Here is a 17007-nt window from a genome sequence, read left to right as displayed (position 1 = left end):
CTTTCAAAGAAGCAATGTTGCATCCTGACTGGCAAGCTGCTATGAAGATTGAGTATGTTGTTTTTCTCACTAATTCCACATGGAAATTGGTTCCTAAACCTGTTAATAAACGTATTATTGGTTGTAAATGGATATACAAGTTGAAACTCAAAGCTGATGGCTTAGTTGATCGTTTTAAAGCTTGCTTAGTTGCAAAGGGTTTTAATCAAACATATGGTATTGATTATTTTGAAACCTTTTGCCTTGTTGTTAAACCAACTACTATACGAATTATTTTTTCTCCTGCTATTTCTCATGGTTGGTTAGTGAAACAATTAGATGTTAATAATGTCTTTCTTAATGGTGAGTTAGAAGAAGAGGTTTACATGGTTCAACATCCAGGCTTTGTTGATCATTTTAAACCCGATTTTGTTTGCAAACTTTCACAAAGCCTTGTATGGTCTAAAGCAAGCTCATCGGGCATGGTTCACCAAATTGAAGAACTCATTACTTGTTTGGGGTTTCTCTTGTTCTTTATCTGATTCCTTTATGTTTCTTTTTTGAAAATGGAATGACATGATCATTATTCTCATTTATGTTGATGGCATTATTGTTACTAGTTTTAATACCGTGTTAGTCCGCCAAGTGGTTTCTTCTTTACACTCTCAGTTTGCTCTCAAGGACCTTGGTATTCTGAATTACTTATTGGGTGTTGAAGTATGTTGGCAAGGATCTTCTCTTCATCTTTCCCAAACCAAATATATTCAGGACTTGTTAACTCGTGTTGGTCTTGCAGATTGTAAACCTATTGTTACACCAATGACTACCTCTCACACTTTATATGCCTCTGATGGTTCTCTCTTGGCTGACTCTTCTCAATATCACAACATTGTTGGAGTCCTGCAATATTGTACCATTACAAGGCCTGATATCTCTTTCTCTATCAATAAACTTCGCCAATTCATGCAATCACCAACTGATCTTCATTGGCAAGTTGTTAAACGGTTGCTACGCTATCTTAAGGGCACTACTTCATTTGGTCTTTCTTTTCATTCTTCTCTTGATCTTCAACTTACCGTTTATGTTGATGCTAATTGGGTTGGTTGCCCTGATGATCGTCTAAGTACAAGTGGTCATTGCATCTTTTTTGCCTCTAATCTAGTCTCTTGGAGCTCCAATAAGCAAAATGTTGTGTCTCGTTCTAGCACTAAAGCTGAGTATAAGGCCTTAGCAAATGTTGCTTCTGAACTTCAGTGGATTCAACATCTTCTTCTAAAGTTCTCTATCTCATCTTCTTCTTCTCCTATTCTGTTATGTGACAATCTTTCAGCCACATTTCTTGCTGCCAATCCTATTTTTCATTCTTGAGTTAAGCATGTGGAACTAGATTGTCATTTTGTTCGGGAAAATGTGCTTAATAAGACTTTGGTGGTTCAACACATTCCTTCTTGTGACCAGATTGTTGATGCTCTTACCAAAGCCTTACCTGTTCAACAATTTCTCAATCTACAAAGCAAACTCATTGTTCTAGCTAGACCTCTGAGTTTGAGGGGGGATGTTAAGCCATGTACAGTTGTAACTAACAAAATTAGTTAGAAACTTGTAACTAACCTGTAACTAGATGATTAGTTTTGGTACTATTAGATAATTAGTTATAAGGCATAACTAACTTCAAATACATATAAATATGTAGAGTCACGGCTCACAAAAACAATGAATAAATCTCAGAGAACAAAGCTTTCAGAAGATTCAAGAAACCTCTATTCTACTATGTTTTTTAGTTTCGTTCCATTCAGTTTTTTTCCACTTTTCACAGAAAAAAATAGGATGGGTTATAAGTTGGGAAAAAAGGCGTGAGGAGGGATTAGTGAGTACGGAAATGGGGAACGAATTGATAGTGGTGAGCATGTTAATGAGTATGATGGGTATGTTGGGTATGAGGTGTGATTAGTGGAGGAAGTGAGAGAAGCGGGCTTATGGTGAGCACCCCATTCAATTTCCTGAACTACAACCCATTTTGGTGAACATCCCATTCAGCTTCAACAGCATGGATTCATGAACCATTAGCAGTCAAAATGCAACACTAATACCCTGGTATAGCAGTCACCAATTCTGAACAGAGTAACCAAGCGACTCCATGAACAATGAAATGGCATCTACCCAAATTCAAAAACTATGCCCATACGAAAACCAATAGCAACACTAACAAAACCCTTTTCCTTGGGATACAAATAGTCACCGGGAGTAGAGAGTACGTGACATAGGAGCAAACATAAAAATAGAGCATCCAAATAAGCCAAAGAAGACATTAAACCGAACCCCTTCTCATATTGAAGTCGGTGGGCTTATGTATGGGTGAGAAAAACCAGGTGGAAATAAGATAAAAAAAATATGACTCATACATCCCAAAGGAAAGCTAAACGGAACTAGATCACTCATAAACAAATTCCACATAAAGAACAATGCATGAATTTATTATAACATAGTCACAACAACCCAAAGAATATCAACGACAATCAATATGTGGTCTAGCAAACATACCTAAAAATGTTTCCCTTCCAACGGAACTAACTAGACTTCAAGTTGCTCTGTTTCTTCTCCTAAGCTTACATCAAAATCCCGGCAAACCCATTCACCTGCTCAACTCAAAATTACTTCCTTATAGCCTATCTTGCTTAAAATGTATTCCCCAGCTTATTCTCTCATCTTTGCTTTCACTTCATTTTTCTTCAGTTTTTTTTAGCTCTCTCCAGAAAACCTTTTCTCATCTTCCTCTTTCTTTCTTCCTCTCGATCTTTCCTCCTCCTTTGTTTTTCTCACCCTCCGACCTTTTCTCATTTTTCTTTTCTCCTACTAGTTTCCTCATTCTCAAGCTATACCCATCGCTTCTCCTAACGACCTTCAGAATATTCCCCTACACCTATCACCCTTTGATTGCTTCAAGAAAATGTATTTTTCAGCCCACTCTCTCATACACGTGTTGTCAAAACGTCCTAAAAAGTGGTCAAAATGTGGTCCAAAATACCCCCTACCTATAGACAAAAAATGAGGGTTTACAATAGGTTACGATTTTTTTCCTGCTCTCAAAGGGTTGGCACACACAGTGTGGACGAATGAATGTGAATGAGCTTTCTAGTCCATTAATCAACACTTAACCATGTCGCCAATCCTAGTCAACCATTCTCGGAGAGGAGTATTCATGCATCTTGTGGCGTCCACTTTCGCTGTCAGCATAGCACTACTTAGATAAGAAAATATGCATCAATGTCTCATGTACTATAGTAGTAAGGCACTTGTGGATAATGAGCCCACTATTTGAATATCGAGAAGGTCATTTTGGCTCTATGAACTGCAACCAAAAAGCTTAGCCCATATTTTCAGACACATTTGGTCAATGTTCTTATAGACCTTCCTATATGAGCAATGTTGCACAAACTTAACATAACTAGGAGAATGATGAGATGGGCTATTAAGCCAAGAGAGTACAACATATTGTACAAAAGTCGAGCGATTATTAAAGGGTAGGTACTTATTGATTTTATTTTTGAATTTTTTTCATGATTGTGCTAATAATAATGATCATATTGCATATTGAATTTTGTTCACTAATGACTCAGCTAAGAAAGCCAAAAGATGAGGGGTTAGTATTGTGGTGCCTTGACTAGATCGAGATCATGCAAGCAATCCATTTTTATTACCCTATTTCAAATAATGAGGCAAAGTACAAAGCATTGTTAGTGGGCTTTTGGTTAGCTCTAGACTTATCTGTTACCCCACTACACGTTCACAGTAAATCATAGTTAGTCGTATCTCAAATCAATGGGACATATGAGGCAGAAGAAGAATGAATGATAAAATACTTGAAGTTGGTACAAACACTGATATTTCACTTTGATGATTTTGAAATATCCTAAGTCTCATGATTTGAAAACGCGATAGTTGATGCATTGACCAATTTTGCATCTGCAATGCCTCAAACATCTTGGTCATATTGCTCTAGAGATTCTCAACTAACCATCAATATTTCAGCCCTTAGTCAACCAAGTGTTGGACAAGTTAGCAGATCATACATGGATGACACCTATTCTACAGTACCTGGGAAACAAAGATACTACCAAAAAATAAGAAAGAGTATTTCAAAGTCAAGCATAAGTGGCCAAATGTGAGTTGATTTGGAAACGAATTGTACAAGTGGTCCTTTATAAAACCTTATCTTAGGTGGCTAACTCCCATACAGGCAAAAATAGTACTTTCATGAGGGCATTTGTGGAAATCATGCAAGAGGAAGATCACTTTCTCATCAGGTCATCACTCAAGGTTATTATTGACCTACCTTGAAACAAAATGTTGATTGGTACGTCTAGAAGTGTGACAAGTGCTAGCAATTCCGATTAACAATTTATGGTCATTTTCCTTGTGGAAAGTAGGCATGGTTAGACCTTTACGCACAACTCCTTCTGAAAAGAAGTTTCTACTAGTAGCAACTGACCACTTTACTAATAGGTAGAAGCAAAAACGTACACACATATCAAAGTAGGGGACCTTATGAAGTTTGTTTGGAATAACATTCTATGTTGTTTCGGTATACCTAGGGCAATTGTCTCAAACAACAACCCACTATTTGCCAATGATGCATTCTAGCAATTTTGCTCTAAGTATGGCATCTGCAACTCATTTGTTTCACCCTGTTACTTGTAGAGCAATATGCAAGGCAAGACCTCAAATAAGACACTACTATCCTATCTAAAGAAGTTTGGTCAAACAAAGGAAAGTGGGTAGATGAGTTACCCGTAACGACACAATTGGGATGAAGCTCCTAAAAGTAAGACATGATATAACAAAGTTAGACTTAACTGTCCCCTTACTATTCATTTGGTGTATTGACATTGATTTAAGCATTTAGCTAATGTCTCTTACATTGTACATGACTTGGATACATTAAGAGTTATACAAAATATACAAGTCATGGGTTCGTTGTAAGTAGATGAATTGTTCATAGTCGGTTAATGGATTTGGGCAATCTAGTAAAGACTGTAGTGTACTACCTCCTAATTAGAGTGATGACTTATCTTAGCCGTCAAGATAGATTTTTCATAGTGAGTGCATTAGTGTATGTGATGCACATTGGACATACCTACGGTGAATCATGAAACAAGGCTATCAATTGTTATGATTCACGAAGTTACCATACTGCATGGACTCTTAACCTTAAGAGAATATTAAATTTATGTCAAAATCAACATGAGACTTTGATATATGGATGAGACCTTGAAATAGTCATATATTCTTATGAATTTGGTCACTGTTAATAGAGGCTGGTGACAACAGGTATTCTCAATAAAGACACCATGATATCTCTAGGGATTGAGATAGTGCGTTCTTTTCAGTGATTCAAAGGACATGTGATAATGAAATTTATATTAATAGTAATTTTTTTAGTGGAATTTGACATATGTTCCTTAGAGCTAAAATATGTTAGTTGATCACATGATAAATCAGATTTATAACTCAATGATTTGAGAGGTAATTTTGATAGGTGATAACACTATCTTGTTAAATTACGAACATCAATTCATAGAGAGTTTGCATGCAATGGATAGTAAGTTATTGACCTGAGTTTCATCTCATTGTTATTTACATAGGGTATTGGAATGCAATTGATTTTCTTTAGTGGAATGTTGAATCAACTTCCAAATTAGATTATGAGGAATCCAGTGCTCCTATGGGTCCTAGTGGTCCCCACTCTAATCTTATATACTATGATGACACGGTTTATAAGAATTCGATTAGCTCTAGGTTCATTCTTGTGCATAAGGGTGTTTTGATAATTACGCAAAGTTGCATAGAGAATAATGAACAAGGTCTTTAGATTGGGCTAATTGATTACTTAGATGACCCTATGTGGTTAATTAATCAATTAGTACATGTTTTGGGCTAGATTAAGTGACTCAAGCCTTGATAAACTCAAGTCACTTAATCCTAGTGGGCAACTCTATAAATACCTCCTTATGGGTTAAAGTTTCTTAATGACTTTCACTTAGTCATCATCCACCTTCATAGAAAAAGAGAGTCAAAGCTTCCTCTCTTCCATTGCTCACACTTTGAAGTGTCAAGATCGTAGTTCAAATTATCCGACAAGATATCTAAAGTGTACGAAACCTTCAATATTGTATCTCTAAATGTATAGTTGATAATGGTTTTTATAATCATATGTTTTCGCAACGATAGATTTAGAGATGCCTAGGGATAGATGCATACACCCTACGAGATTCAAGGTATAAGAATGGGATAATTTAAGGTTCCCAATAGACACCTTGTTAGCCCCTGGATGAGACTCCATGTATTATGATGTATGGGGTAGAAGATGTAACTCCAACAAAACTTGGATTCTAAACCCATTCGACACTCTATGTTCAACGTGTTCAAAGCTATTGACTAAGGTTTGGAGTTATGAACAAAGATAGAGTTTTGTAGCTCTTTGTTTGGTTATTGAGAAAGAGATAAGGGTTTATTTCCCAAGGCTAAGGGGTTTTTGCAAAAAAAAAAAAAATGTTTTTTTGCTTTGAAAATCTTTTGTAAGTTTAGAAAGATGCTTTAATGTATTCAATTGTTTTTATATTAGAATGATTAATTATTTATTAAAGGTAAAAAGTACCTAATTTAAATAAATCAGAATAAAATATGAACAAAGATTTCCTAAAATAAACATATCTAAATTATATAATAAATATTCATTTTTAATTCAATTAATCAAAACCAAGGATCCATAATCCAACTTTAGTTATATACCTCTAGGTAAAATAAGAGTATATAATTTAATAGTCTTTGGGTAATCAAAGTGCATTGTCTAACAAGAGCAACTTGAGTTCTACATTTCAAAGTCGATTTGTATTCAAACTTTTAATATTTTATTTCATTAAATTACCTAATTGATGAATAGATATGAAATCTAAGTTTAGGTCTAATGTTTTTAGACCTTTACCACTTTATATAGATTTGCCTTAGGGTAGATAATAATGATAAAACCTCTTATAATTAGGGATAAAAAATTCTAAAAAATCTATGGTATCAAGGAATGTACGATTGTACCATCTCTTAAATCAAACTAACTTCACCCTTGTTTGAACTCTTTATGGTTCACAAGTCTTGAATCTCTCAATTATGCATGTTTAACCCTTTTTACTTCTTGCACTTATCATTTTTTTCATCTCTTAAACCTGAAATTAGACTTAAAATAAAAATTAGATCTATAACTAGGGTCTTAGTATCAATTTGAGTTAAGTTGGATGATTTAGATTTTTTATATTGTATAAATCATATCATATATATGCTATTGAAGAACATATTTTAACTCCAATCAGTAGGCTCTCGCACTTTCTCCCTTGAAAGGGTATTATGCCACATGAAAAGATTCTAGTAATACTTCGCACTTGGACAAGAGCTTTTCAGCCTTCATATAATTGTGATAACAAATAATCAATAACAATACCACAACCATGATTCAGTCTCTTTTATGGACAACCTAACCAGGGTTCCAAGACTTGCATAATACCAGCATAGCAGCAACAATGATTAAATTCAAGGAGTACATGAAACCTGAAGACATTTATATTAAGGCTGCCCTGTTCATACGCTGCATCCAAGCTTTGATTGTTGATCCTATTATTGATGATAATGTTGGCTTTATTGTCTCCTCTGTATAGCAAACTGGACCGGCAGGGTTCACATTTTCCTTCACAATGGTATTAAGGGATAGTTCATTGCAAGCACTAGGGATTGAAGTGCCTTTATAAGCCTTGCAGATGTAGCTGATGAAGTTCTCATACTCCTACAGCAAGAGAAATAAGGTCAATTTCTTGAAGATCTAGCAATTTGTTCTGATTAAAAAATGATACCAAATATTTCTGGATTCCACTTATCGATTTTGAAAATGACTAAATGAATTATGCCCCCTACTAAATTTACAAATAGCCATAATTTGTTAAAGAAATTTGAGATTCATATATTTACAACATCATAGCATTATAATCTCAAGATTTATTACTCTAGTGTGTCAAACACAATGAAATTTTCAAATAGCGTAAATTTTATTGTGACTGTCAAAGAACAAACCTCGTAAAGTGGTTGTCCATCCACAACCACCCAAGGGACGTATTTATGAGGAGGCTGCAGGCCATTTGTTTCAGCTGCATATTTGAGTTCAAGCTGCATAAAAATTATAAATCCACATTAAAACCCAACCAGAAAAAGGTACAGGGAAAAAATTGTGAATGTATTAGCTAAAGAACAAACAAGAAAGGAACAATTCCATTTATTAGGATAATAGAGTTTAATTAACACCAAATAACACTAAATTCAAATAAAGACATGACCATAAAAACATATAGAGAAAAATCTGTCACTACATAGTCACTAACAAAACAAGAAATGAAAGCAAAATGAAGGACCTAATGGATTCAAATTGAACAGAATAATAAAGTTTAATTAGGCAACAGAAAACCATGAATATGTGGCAGCAAGCTCTCTAAAATCATAAATCTTGAGTAGAAATCTAACAAAGAAGAAATATGGAACAGAAGTTTGCATTTATTGAATAAATAGCATAACAAGAATACAGGGAAAGAAAATATTGTGCAATATGATCTTGTTCAACAGAATAACGAACTTTATTTAAGCATAAAAAAACCTTGAATATGTATTAGAAGTGGTGCAAAATAACCATAATTCCAATATTGGCACAGTAATCAAAACTGAATTCCTTCCATTATTGGCACGATAATCAAAACTGAATTCCAAAAGGATAATGTTTTCTACGTTCATACCAATTAACAGGTTTTTGCTTTCAAGACCAACCTATGCCATTTTTCTCCTAGTTCAAAAGGTACTCAATCTTTTTTTTTTTTTTTTGCTCCTTTCATTAGCATTCACCCTCCATTAGTTTAACCATGGCAGAAAAAGGCTGAATACTCAAGGGGCTGAAGGCTGAATGTTTTCTAGGTTCATACCAATTAACATCTTTTTGCTCTCAAGACCAACCTATGCCATTTTTCTCCAAGTTCAAAAGGTATTCACTCCTTTTTTTTTTTTTTCCTTTTTGTTCCTTTCATTAGCACTGATTCACCCTCTATTAGTTTGACCATGGAAGAAAAAGGCTGAATACTCAAGGGGCTGAAGGTTCTAAATTTCTTTGATTCCTAATGCTCCGTGGTCCCAAATTTCTCCTATCCATGCTTACATGCATGTATCCGCACATTAGATTTTAACTCCAGGGAAATAAGGAAACCGAAACGTTAGGGTAACTAGAATGAGGTCTACTCAGGATACATAAGTGTAGAAGAGTATTTGTACACACACAACCTCAGAATCTTCCTGATCACAATTGAGATGTTTTCAAAAAGATTTGAGATGTTTTTTAGTCATTAGGCAAACAATACTATATGCATTTCTGAGTGAAGAAACCCCAAGACTTCAATTTTAGAGTCTAATCACATTAATAGATCACATATTCAAGTATGACACAACATTCGATATACCACAGAAGGTATATATGTATGTGGGTGTGTGTGTGTATGAAAACAGGACACTATCCAGGTATGAACAAGACAAACAACAGAATCTGCAGAATATTCAAAGAGTTCATAATAGTTTGCTGGGCCATGGTTTACAGATACTAAAACTACTGCAATTCCGTATAAAATTATACAGTACTGGTGCTCATTCACTTTGAGAAAGGATAGTTGCATGTGTAATATCAACACAACTTTAAGGAATAATATAAAACCAAATGCAATTAGGAGTCAACACTAACCTCTTTGCCATATCCACTATTGTAGCAATCAGAGATGGGTTTTGGGTCCAACCCTAACTTCTCAAAACATGTTTCCCACTGGGGATATTTGCGCTCATATACCAAAGTCTCAATGCAGTATATGAAAGAAAAATGCTGACTCTGCATTAAAACACAGTGTCTTCAGGATTGAGATAAGGTAAATGAATACTTAATTTCCAAACAATCTACATGTTATCTACAACTTTCCTGAAACAAAGAACAGCAGCAAGACAATTACAAGGTTTGCCTTTCTAAGCAGAACAAGGATATATTCATGAACATGATCATGTGAAATTTTAACACCCACCACCTTTTTCTTCCCACCCCCATGCCACACAACCAAAACAAGCAACATCAAACTTTGTTTTTAAGTTTGGGTGATAGTAACATTGTTATTATTGTCTCAGCATAGATTCAGGTTGATGGCCTAGAATAACATGTTTGGCACAAACATATTTACTATCATAATATGTGTAGGTGCAACAATATTTTACATAAGCTTACCTGTATATATATATTGCTTTGCACTCAAAAAATCAAGTCTTACCAGATCAGGCCACACATCAATTGCACAAGCTTCCACAGTGTTTAGTAAGCATTCAGCTGGGCCATGCTGCCATCATAAAAAACATGTGCATGAGCCTAAGGCAAGGAAAAAAAATTCCATTATAAGTTAAGACTAAAATTTTGTGCCCTGAAAAAGAAAATCCAAGTCATGTTTGAAACATGGCCAATCAAGACTATATCCAGCACACAAGACTATATCAAATGTGAATACATCTTCAGACTTGAAAAAGTGTTTTCATGCAATAGATTATTTTTCTAACAGAATTAGGATGGCTTAAAGTAACCATGGAAGAGTAAAAGCTCAGATTGTGTGGCAATCAGTCCATCCAGGTGAAAATAGTAGAACCTTAAAAGATTCAACACGTTACATAGATAGAAGTTAAGCGGGACCCAAATCTTTCTCTTTGAAAAAAAAAAAAAAAAAGGCTAAATTTGAATTAAGGTTGGAACTAGAATTGAATTAGGAACAAAAAATAAGCCAAATTCAGATTATCCAAATTGGAAGAACATTAACAAGTAGGTTTTTCTATTGCGTTTCAAAGGGGAATAAAATCAGCTAAATTCGAATTCAGATTAGACCCAGAATCAAATCAGGAACAAAAACCGGCCAAATTCCGAGTATGCAAATTGGAATCGCATTTCGAAGGTAGTTTTTCATTATGATTGAAAGCAAAAAATAGAATGGCCTGAATTGAAGCCAAGCAGAAGCTTAGTGAAACAGCCAACAAAACCTGGCAATCAATGGTGTTGTTGCCCCTGATCTTTGCGTTACCGAAGGGAACGAGGTTGAGATCGACGATGGAGATGAGCCCATTTTCGAAGATCTTAACAAGATAGTTGATGATAAAATTGGCACTGTAAGGGCAAAGAGACTCGTAGTACAAACCAAGAGAGACTTTGTCGGAATCAGAAGGAAGAGCTCCAGAAGCTGAAGAAAACAAGAAGAGAAAAGAGAGAAGAGAGACCGCAACGAAACTGCGAGAAGCCATGGCAAAGAAAGAAGGTGAGGAGGTGTTTCAATTTAGAGGTCTAAAGAGAGGGAATGGGCCTTTAGTTCAGTTAGGTTGAGCCATTTTTGCACACAAAAGACGAAGCTCTGAGCAGTGACAGCGCCTCCGGCTGTATACTGGCTGCAATTGGGTAAAAACGATTGGCAAGTGGTAATCAGGAGGTGCCACGTGCTTTACACGTGGTAGCTTTCCTCTGAAGGTTAATTGCAAATTTTTAATATTTATTAATAATATAATTTTCTAAAATTTAAATTTTAAGACAACCGGAAAACCATACAGACAACTTTTATATATTTAATATTTTATATCTTTTTATTAAGAAGATGAGAGAAGGTTCGAGAAGAATGTTAACAACGAGTCATATGACAAATATCTTATGGCTAAAAGTAACTGTTTGATCAAATAAATATTATAGTGATATTCTTAATATTATCAAAATCATGAAACATAATTCTCAAAATATAATTAATAATCATCATTCTTCATATATTTTATCAAAACTTAGAAGGTTAATAAAAATAAGCATTTCTATAAAATATATATATAAAAAAAAACCGAACATATTTTATCAAAGAAAAACTACTGAAAAAACACCCTTTTGGCGTTGGGAAAAATTAAAATAAATAAATAAATAAATAAATTAGAAGGTCAATAAAATGTTCAACGTTTTGAAAATTCTGCTAATGGCTGGTTTTTTTCTCCTGGACGGAAGCAATACAGGCCCTAAACCAGCACAATCCTGTGCATAATGAACTTCATCCTTGTGACTGATTCGTAGAAGCGTAGTTAATAATTGAAGGAGTAGCGAAAAAACGATGGGAAATGATGATGATAATTGATGAAGGAGAAAACCTGGCAAGTGATGGTGCCGTTGGGACCGATCTTGGCGTTGCCGTAGGGGAGCAGCTTGAGATCAACGATGGAGACGAGACCATCTCCATTATTGAAGAGCTTTATCAGATGATTCACAATGAAATTTGAGCAGTAAGGGCAGAGCGTCTCGTAGTACAGGGCCAGAGGGACTTTCTCCGCCTCGGATGCGGAGATTGAAGCCCTAGCAGTGGCAGCGGAGAACAGAGAGGAGATGATGAGGAGGAGGCATGGGAGATGAGAGAAGGAAAGAGAATCCATTGAGGACTGATGGAAGCGATTCTGAAGTTACCACCGCCTCACCAGTCAACATTTTCTTTTATCCCATCCCCAAAAGATCATGTATATGCCCTCCAAAATTGATAAGATTTACATTATGACTCTTTTGGCAGCTACCTCATAAATTGAAATAATTGCTTTAACCATTATTCTCAATTAAACAAAAAAAAAAAAGGATAAGATAATAGATTTTTTGTCTGGCTTTCCGAACTTGATCAGTCTCAGTCATACATCTTCGAAAACATTGCGAGAACATAATTAATTTAAAAAAAAAAAAAAAGAAGGGAGGGGCCATATCATAAGTTTCATTATTCTTCAAGTTCATACCATTACATGGGTTTCTGAAGAGATTAGCTTGATGGCAACTGCAGCCTTTGTTCAAGAAATAAACCCTTTGCTCCGGAGACTCTCAACAGAATCTTTGATAATTTGCTCCATGGGAATGAATTGTAGACCCAAGTCCATCAGCTTCTTAGATGCAGTCTTGGCCCTTAGCAAACCAGGTTGAGTATCCTTTGGCAACCTATTTGAAAGGCAGACAGTTGTTTGAGAAATCCTTAAAACTCATAAAGATCGATTATAGAAGTTTAAGGGAACATCAAGCGGACTTAACAACAAGGTGGAGGTTGAGAAGGATTGCAATTTGCAAACATCATTTGGAATTCTAGGATGAAATTAAATAATGTCATAGCCAAGGTGATGGGAAGGTAATCTATGGTGCCATCTACCACAGCATGGAAAAGAACATATAGATTATACTATCATATCAGCCTTGGTTTTCACCGTTTGAAAAGGAAGAACAAGAGTGACATCTACTGCATTCTTTTACCCTCTCTCCAATGCCTAAAAAAGAAAGGTGGATCAGACAGATTAGTTCTCAGTTAAAAAGACGATACAATCACATCTTGGGGAATAAAAGAAGGGAACAGATATTTCAACACCACAAATTCAGAGTAATCGTTATTAACTTATTAATAGAAGTGAAGTCCATGCTCCATCTAAGCAAGGAATGTCCTCCACGCTGCAACTAGTAGAACGCATCTAGTAGAACAGCTAGTGCAGAACCACAGGATACAGTAAAAGACTCTTTTGGGGCATTTTGGAAGGGGCATAATAACCAGACCTTTAATGAGGAAGAGAGGTCGGACCAAAAGCAGAACCCTCATTTTGTCTCTCCTAGATTGGCCTTGGGTCTTTTTAGGGTTGGCTAATTGCACACTAATGGACTTTATAGATAGCCTTCATAATGTGGTGTCTTTATGATTAAACTTAACCATGCATATCAATATTATCTCCAAGATGGGAGTCACTTCCACCAAATGAATAGCCTTTTGATGTTTTATGACTATCAGAAAAAAATTCGTCAAAATGAACTATGCAAAATGTTCCTCGGAAAACTATTTTGTGGGCATAGGAGTCAAACATGTTACCTGGGCACTTTGTATTCAGGGTAAAGTTCTGCAACCTTGGCTGCAAAGTCACCATAATGAGAAATAGCTTCAACACACAAGTGCCTTCCAGATGCTGATTTGTTCTCATACACCAAAATATGTGCTAGGGCTACGTCTTTAACATGAACAGATCCCATAAAAAAGTCCTCGTATATGTCAGTGCACCCTGCAACCAGGACAAATTGTCATTGCAATTTCTTTGGTCAACTCATATCATGTGAGGCAACTGGAGGAGGAGGGTTTAAGGAGTGCATGACACCTTCCTTTGCTTGTAGAGAAGTGTTAGAAACTTTGGATTATAAAATTTGAATTTGATGTTTGCAGTGGAGTAGATCAACACTCATATAAAAAAAGAGGAGTAGATCAATGCTCTCTACAGTGGGGATCAATAGCTTACAAGGGTTAGCTATGAACCTGACTTGCAGAGCAAGTGTGCCTTTGTTCCAGGTTTGATGGTCAAGAGGTATGAAAGGAAGTTGGTGAATCTGAAATAGGATATTCATCATATGGAAAGGAGTCCACACAAATCATCCAATCAACAAGAAGTTTTCACAGATCAACAGTTTTTACCAAGGAAGGTTGTAAGCTTCATCATTTTGCATGTAAGCTTCTTGTTTATGTACTTTTTTCATGTGGCTGGCCCCAAGTAATGAAAAGGTGGAGCAGCATTAGTTTAATTGCCCATGAAAAACCTTTAAGAAAAAACATATGCTCACACTCTGGATGGTGCATTTGTATGTGGGTGTGTTGGGGTAGAGAAAGGTGGCTTTGTGGGCTTCAATATGGCTATCACCCCCAAGTAACCTTCTACCTTTCTCCATGCTCTCCCCAACTTAATTCAAATGCCTTAAGCCCAGAAATCAGAGAGCTACATACTGCATAAGGAGAGGTGTAAGTGACTAAACTTAGAAAAAAAAAAAAGAAACATGATCATCACTTCAGTTAGAATAAAACTCAAAATAAATTTATAAAAATAACAAAAATACTTTAAACAACAATTGCATGGCACAAGATACGCACTGAATAACAGCACGACATCAATTTAAGTGATTAATAATGTCTCCTAATCCACAGCCTTTTTTTAATTAAACAATCAACCTTTCTCACTACAGGGGTTTGGGTGGACACCTAGCACCAGCAACCATATAGCAAACAAATACCCGTTTTAATAACGATGTTCTAGCGATGGATGCATTGGTTATGTAGGAAATATGATAGTTTAGCAGAAATTTATGCAGAACATTACCTTGGAGAAGGCGAAGAATCATTAACATGCTTGCATTGAGCCCTGGGGGAAGAATAGGGCCCATCACAGTGCCAGGATTCACCACAACCACATCCAAACCTTTCTCCTTGGCAAATTCCCAAGCCGCTTTTTCAGCCAGTGTCTTTGAAAGTGGATACCATATCTAGTCATAACAAAATACGCATTGCAACTGCATCAGTCTTTGAGAAGTAAGAAGAACATATTGCTACATGAATGAAAATGCAGGGCGCAGCCTGTAACCATGTTTGGCGCTGCTACTCTCACGAATTTAAAATCATCAGCTATAAATACAAGTACATAAACATATAAGCACCTAGTCACCCAGCAGCCACAAGCCAAGGGCAATAGAGCAAGATCAATTAGATAAAGGTGCTTACTCCTTTCTGCTTGCAGTACTCGGTATCAGTCCAGCAATCCTCCCCTTTGACAACATCAGCTGGCCAGTTTGGGCTAGGAATGATAGCCGAGATAGATGATGTCACCACCACACGCCCAACCCCCAGCTCCTTAGCTGCTGTTAAGACATTGTTTGTCCCTTTAATTGCCGGATCTAGAAGTTCCTTCTATTAATCCACAAAATCAAGCAACCAACATAAAAATTCAGCAGAAACTCAATCATATATATATAAAAACCCATTTGGGTTTTTATCATCAGACTCAACAATATATAGCATCAATTACATGTGTACATATCGATTTAGGACTTGGGAAAGGCATATGATTCCATTAATAATCACTTCATTTCAAATAAAATGAACATAAAATTTTAATAATAATAATAATTAAACAGACCTTAAACTGAAATTGAAGCTCATAAGACACCCACTTAATTCTTCTATTGAACTGATGAAAATCTGTTGTAATCTATTAGTTTTTAACAGTACTGTACAAATTATAATTATACTTATAGCCTCCTTTTATCTATATCGATGACCAAATTTCGGTTATGATGCAATTGTTTCAAGAATATTAGAGTTTAGAAGGAAAATTATGTACGGAACACTAAATTGGAGCTTACACTGGGTGATGGGGAAGAATAGAAAAATATTCTAGCACAAAGGCATACTGAGTTGGATTACACAGGGGTATGCAGGCTCAAAATGCATAGGCGTTGGATTGGAGAACAGACCTCGGGATCCTGAACCTTATCGACGATGCAGGGGGAGGCGAGGTGGAAGACGCCGGCGGTGCCATTAACGGCAGCGACGATGGAGTCGTAGTCGAGGACATCAATCTGGAAGAGACGGAGACTGGAGTCTGCCCCCTCTAGGGCTTCTAGATGCTTCGTTTCCCTTTCATCCTCTGCAACAAAATTAAAACAAAAATTAAATGAAAATCAAACTGTTGGAACAATGTGATAAAAACCATGATCTGGAGAAGGATGAGTGTGGGAAACTGAGATTTTTGACGGTGGCGTGGACGGTGTAGCCACGGCGGAGAAGGAGACAGACCAGCCAGGAACCGATGTAGCCGCTGCCGCCGGTGACGCACACCACTTCACTCCGAGTCACACTTCCACTCTCACTCGACATGCTTTCTTTCTACTTTTCTCTCAGCTTTCTGGTCTTTATGGTGGTAGTGGGTATATTGAGCCACGTGGCGAATTTCCAAAGTTGCGGTTACTTCCCTTACCCTCTATCAAATTTTTTTTACGGGGAATCGTGCTTTCAGGCCATTTGGCCTGATAATTGTCCCAATCCTCCTATCAACCATAGTTACCATTTTTATTAATAGGAAGGGTATTTTTGAGATTTT

At 36.2% G+C, this 17007-nt stretch overlaps 2 protein-coding genes across 4 annotated transcripts; both read right to left on the bottom strand.

Annotated features, from left to right (window-relative positions):
* Positions 1-7399: 7399 nt before the first annotated feature.
* Positions 7400-12558, bottom strand: LOC117916183 (gamma-interferon-responsive lysosomal thiol protein). 2 transcript variants are annotated; one of them, XM_034832083.1, is made up of 5 exons: positions 12238-12558; positions 10356-10421; positions 9788-9928; positions 8092-8184; positions 7400-7807 (listed from the first exon to the last, which is right to left on the bottom strand). In XM_034832083.1, exons 1-5 carry the CDS (start codon positions 12514-12516, stop codon positions 7586-7588), a joined length of 801 nt encoding a protein of 266 aa, XP_034687974.1. In that variant the 5' UTR covers positions 12517-12558; the 3' UTR covers positions 7400-7585. The 2 variants fall into 2 exon arrangements, with proteins under 2 accessions (XP_034687974.1, XP_034687975.1); XM_034832084.1 differs by lacking the exon at positions 12238-12558 and adding an exon at positions 11107-11496.
* Positions 10356-16798, bottom strand: LOC117916182 (cinnamoyl-CoA reductase 1). Of its 2 annotated transcripts, XR_004651531.1 has the most exons (7): positions 16649-16798; positions 16382-16554; positions 15630-15815; positions 15232-15394; positions 13965-14151; positions 12862-13057; positions 10356-10421 (listed from the first exon to the last, which is right to left on the bottom strand). XR_004651531.1 is itself a non-coding variant. In XM_034832082.1 (6 exons), the coding sequence occupies exons 1-6, from the start codon at positions 16782-16784 to the stop codon at positions 12913-12915; spliced, it is 990 nt and encodes a 329-aa protein (XP_034687973.1). In that variant the 5' UTR covers positions 16785-16798; the 3' UTR covers positions 12691-12912. The 2 variants fall into 2 exon arrangements, 1 of the variants encoding a protein (XP_034687973.1); XM_034832082.1 differs by lacking the exon at positions 10356-10421 and having other exon boundaries at positions 12691-13057.
* Positions 16799-17007: the final 209 nt, after the last annotated feature.

Source organism: Vitis riparia, chromosome 6 (assembly GCF_004353265.1).
Source record: "Vitis riparia cultivar Riparia Gloire de Montpellier isolate 1030 chromosome 6, EGFV_Vit.rip_1.0, whole genome shotgun sequence".
Classification (NCBI taxonomy): Eukaryota; Viridiplantae; Streptophyta; class Magnoliopsida; order Vitales; family Vitaceae; genus Vitis; species Vitis riparia.
The sequence above is the reverse complement of the archived record's forward strand: the minus strand, read 5'-3'. Positions and strand labels throughout refer to the sequence as shown.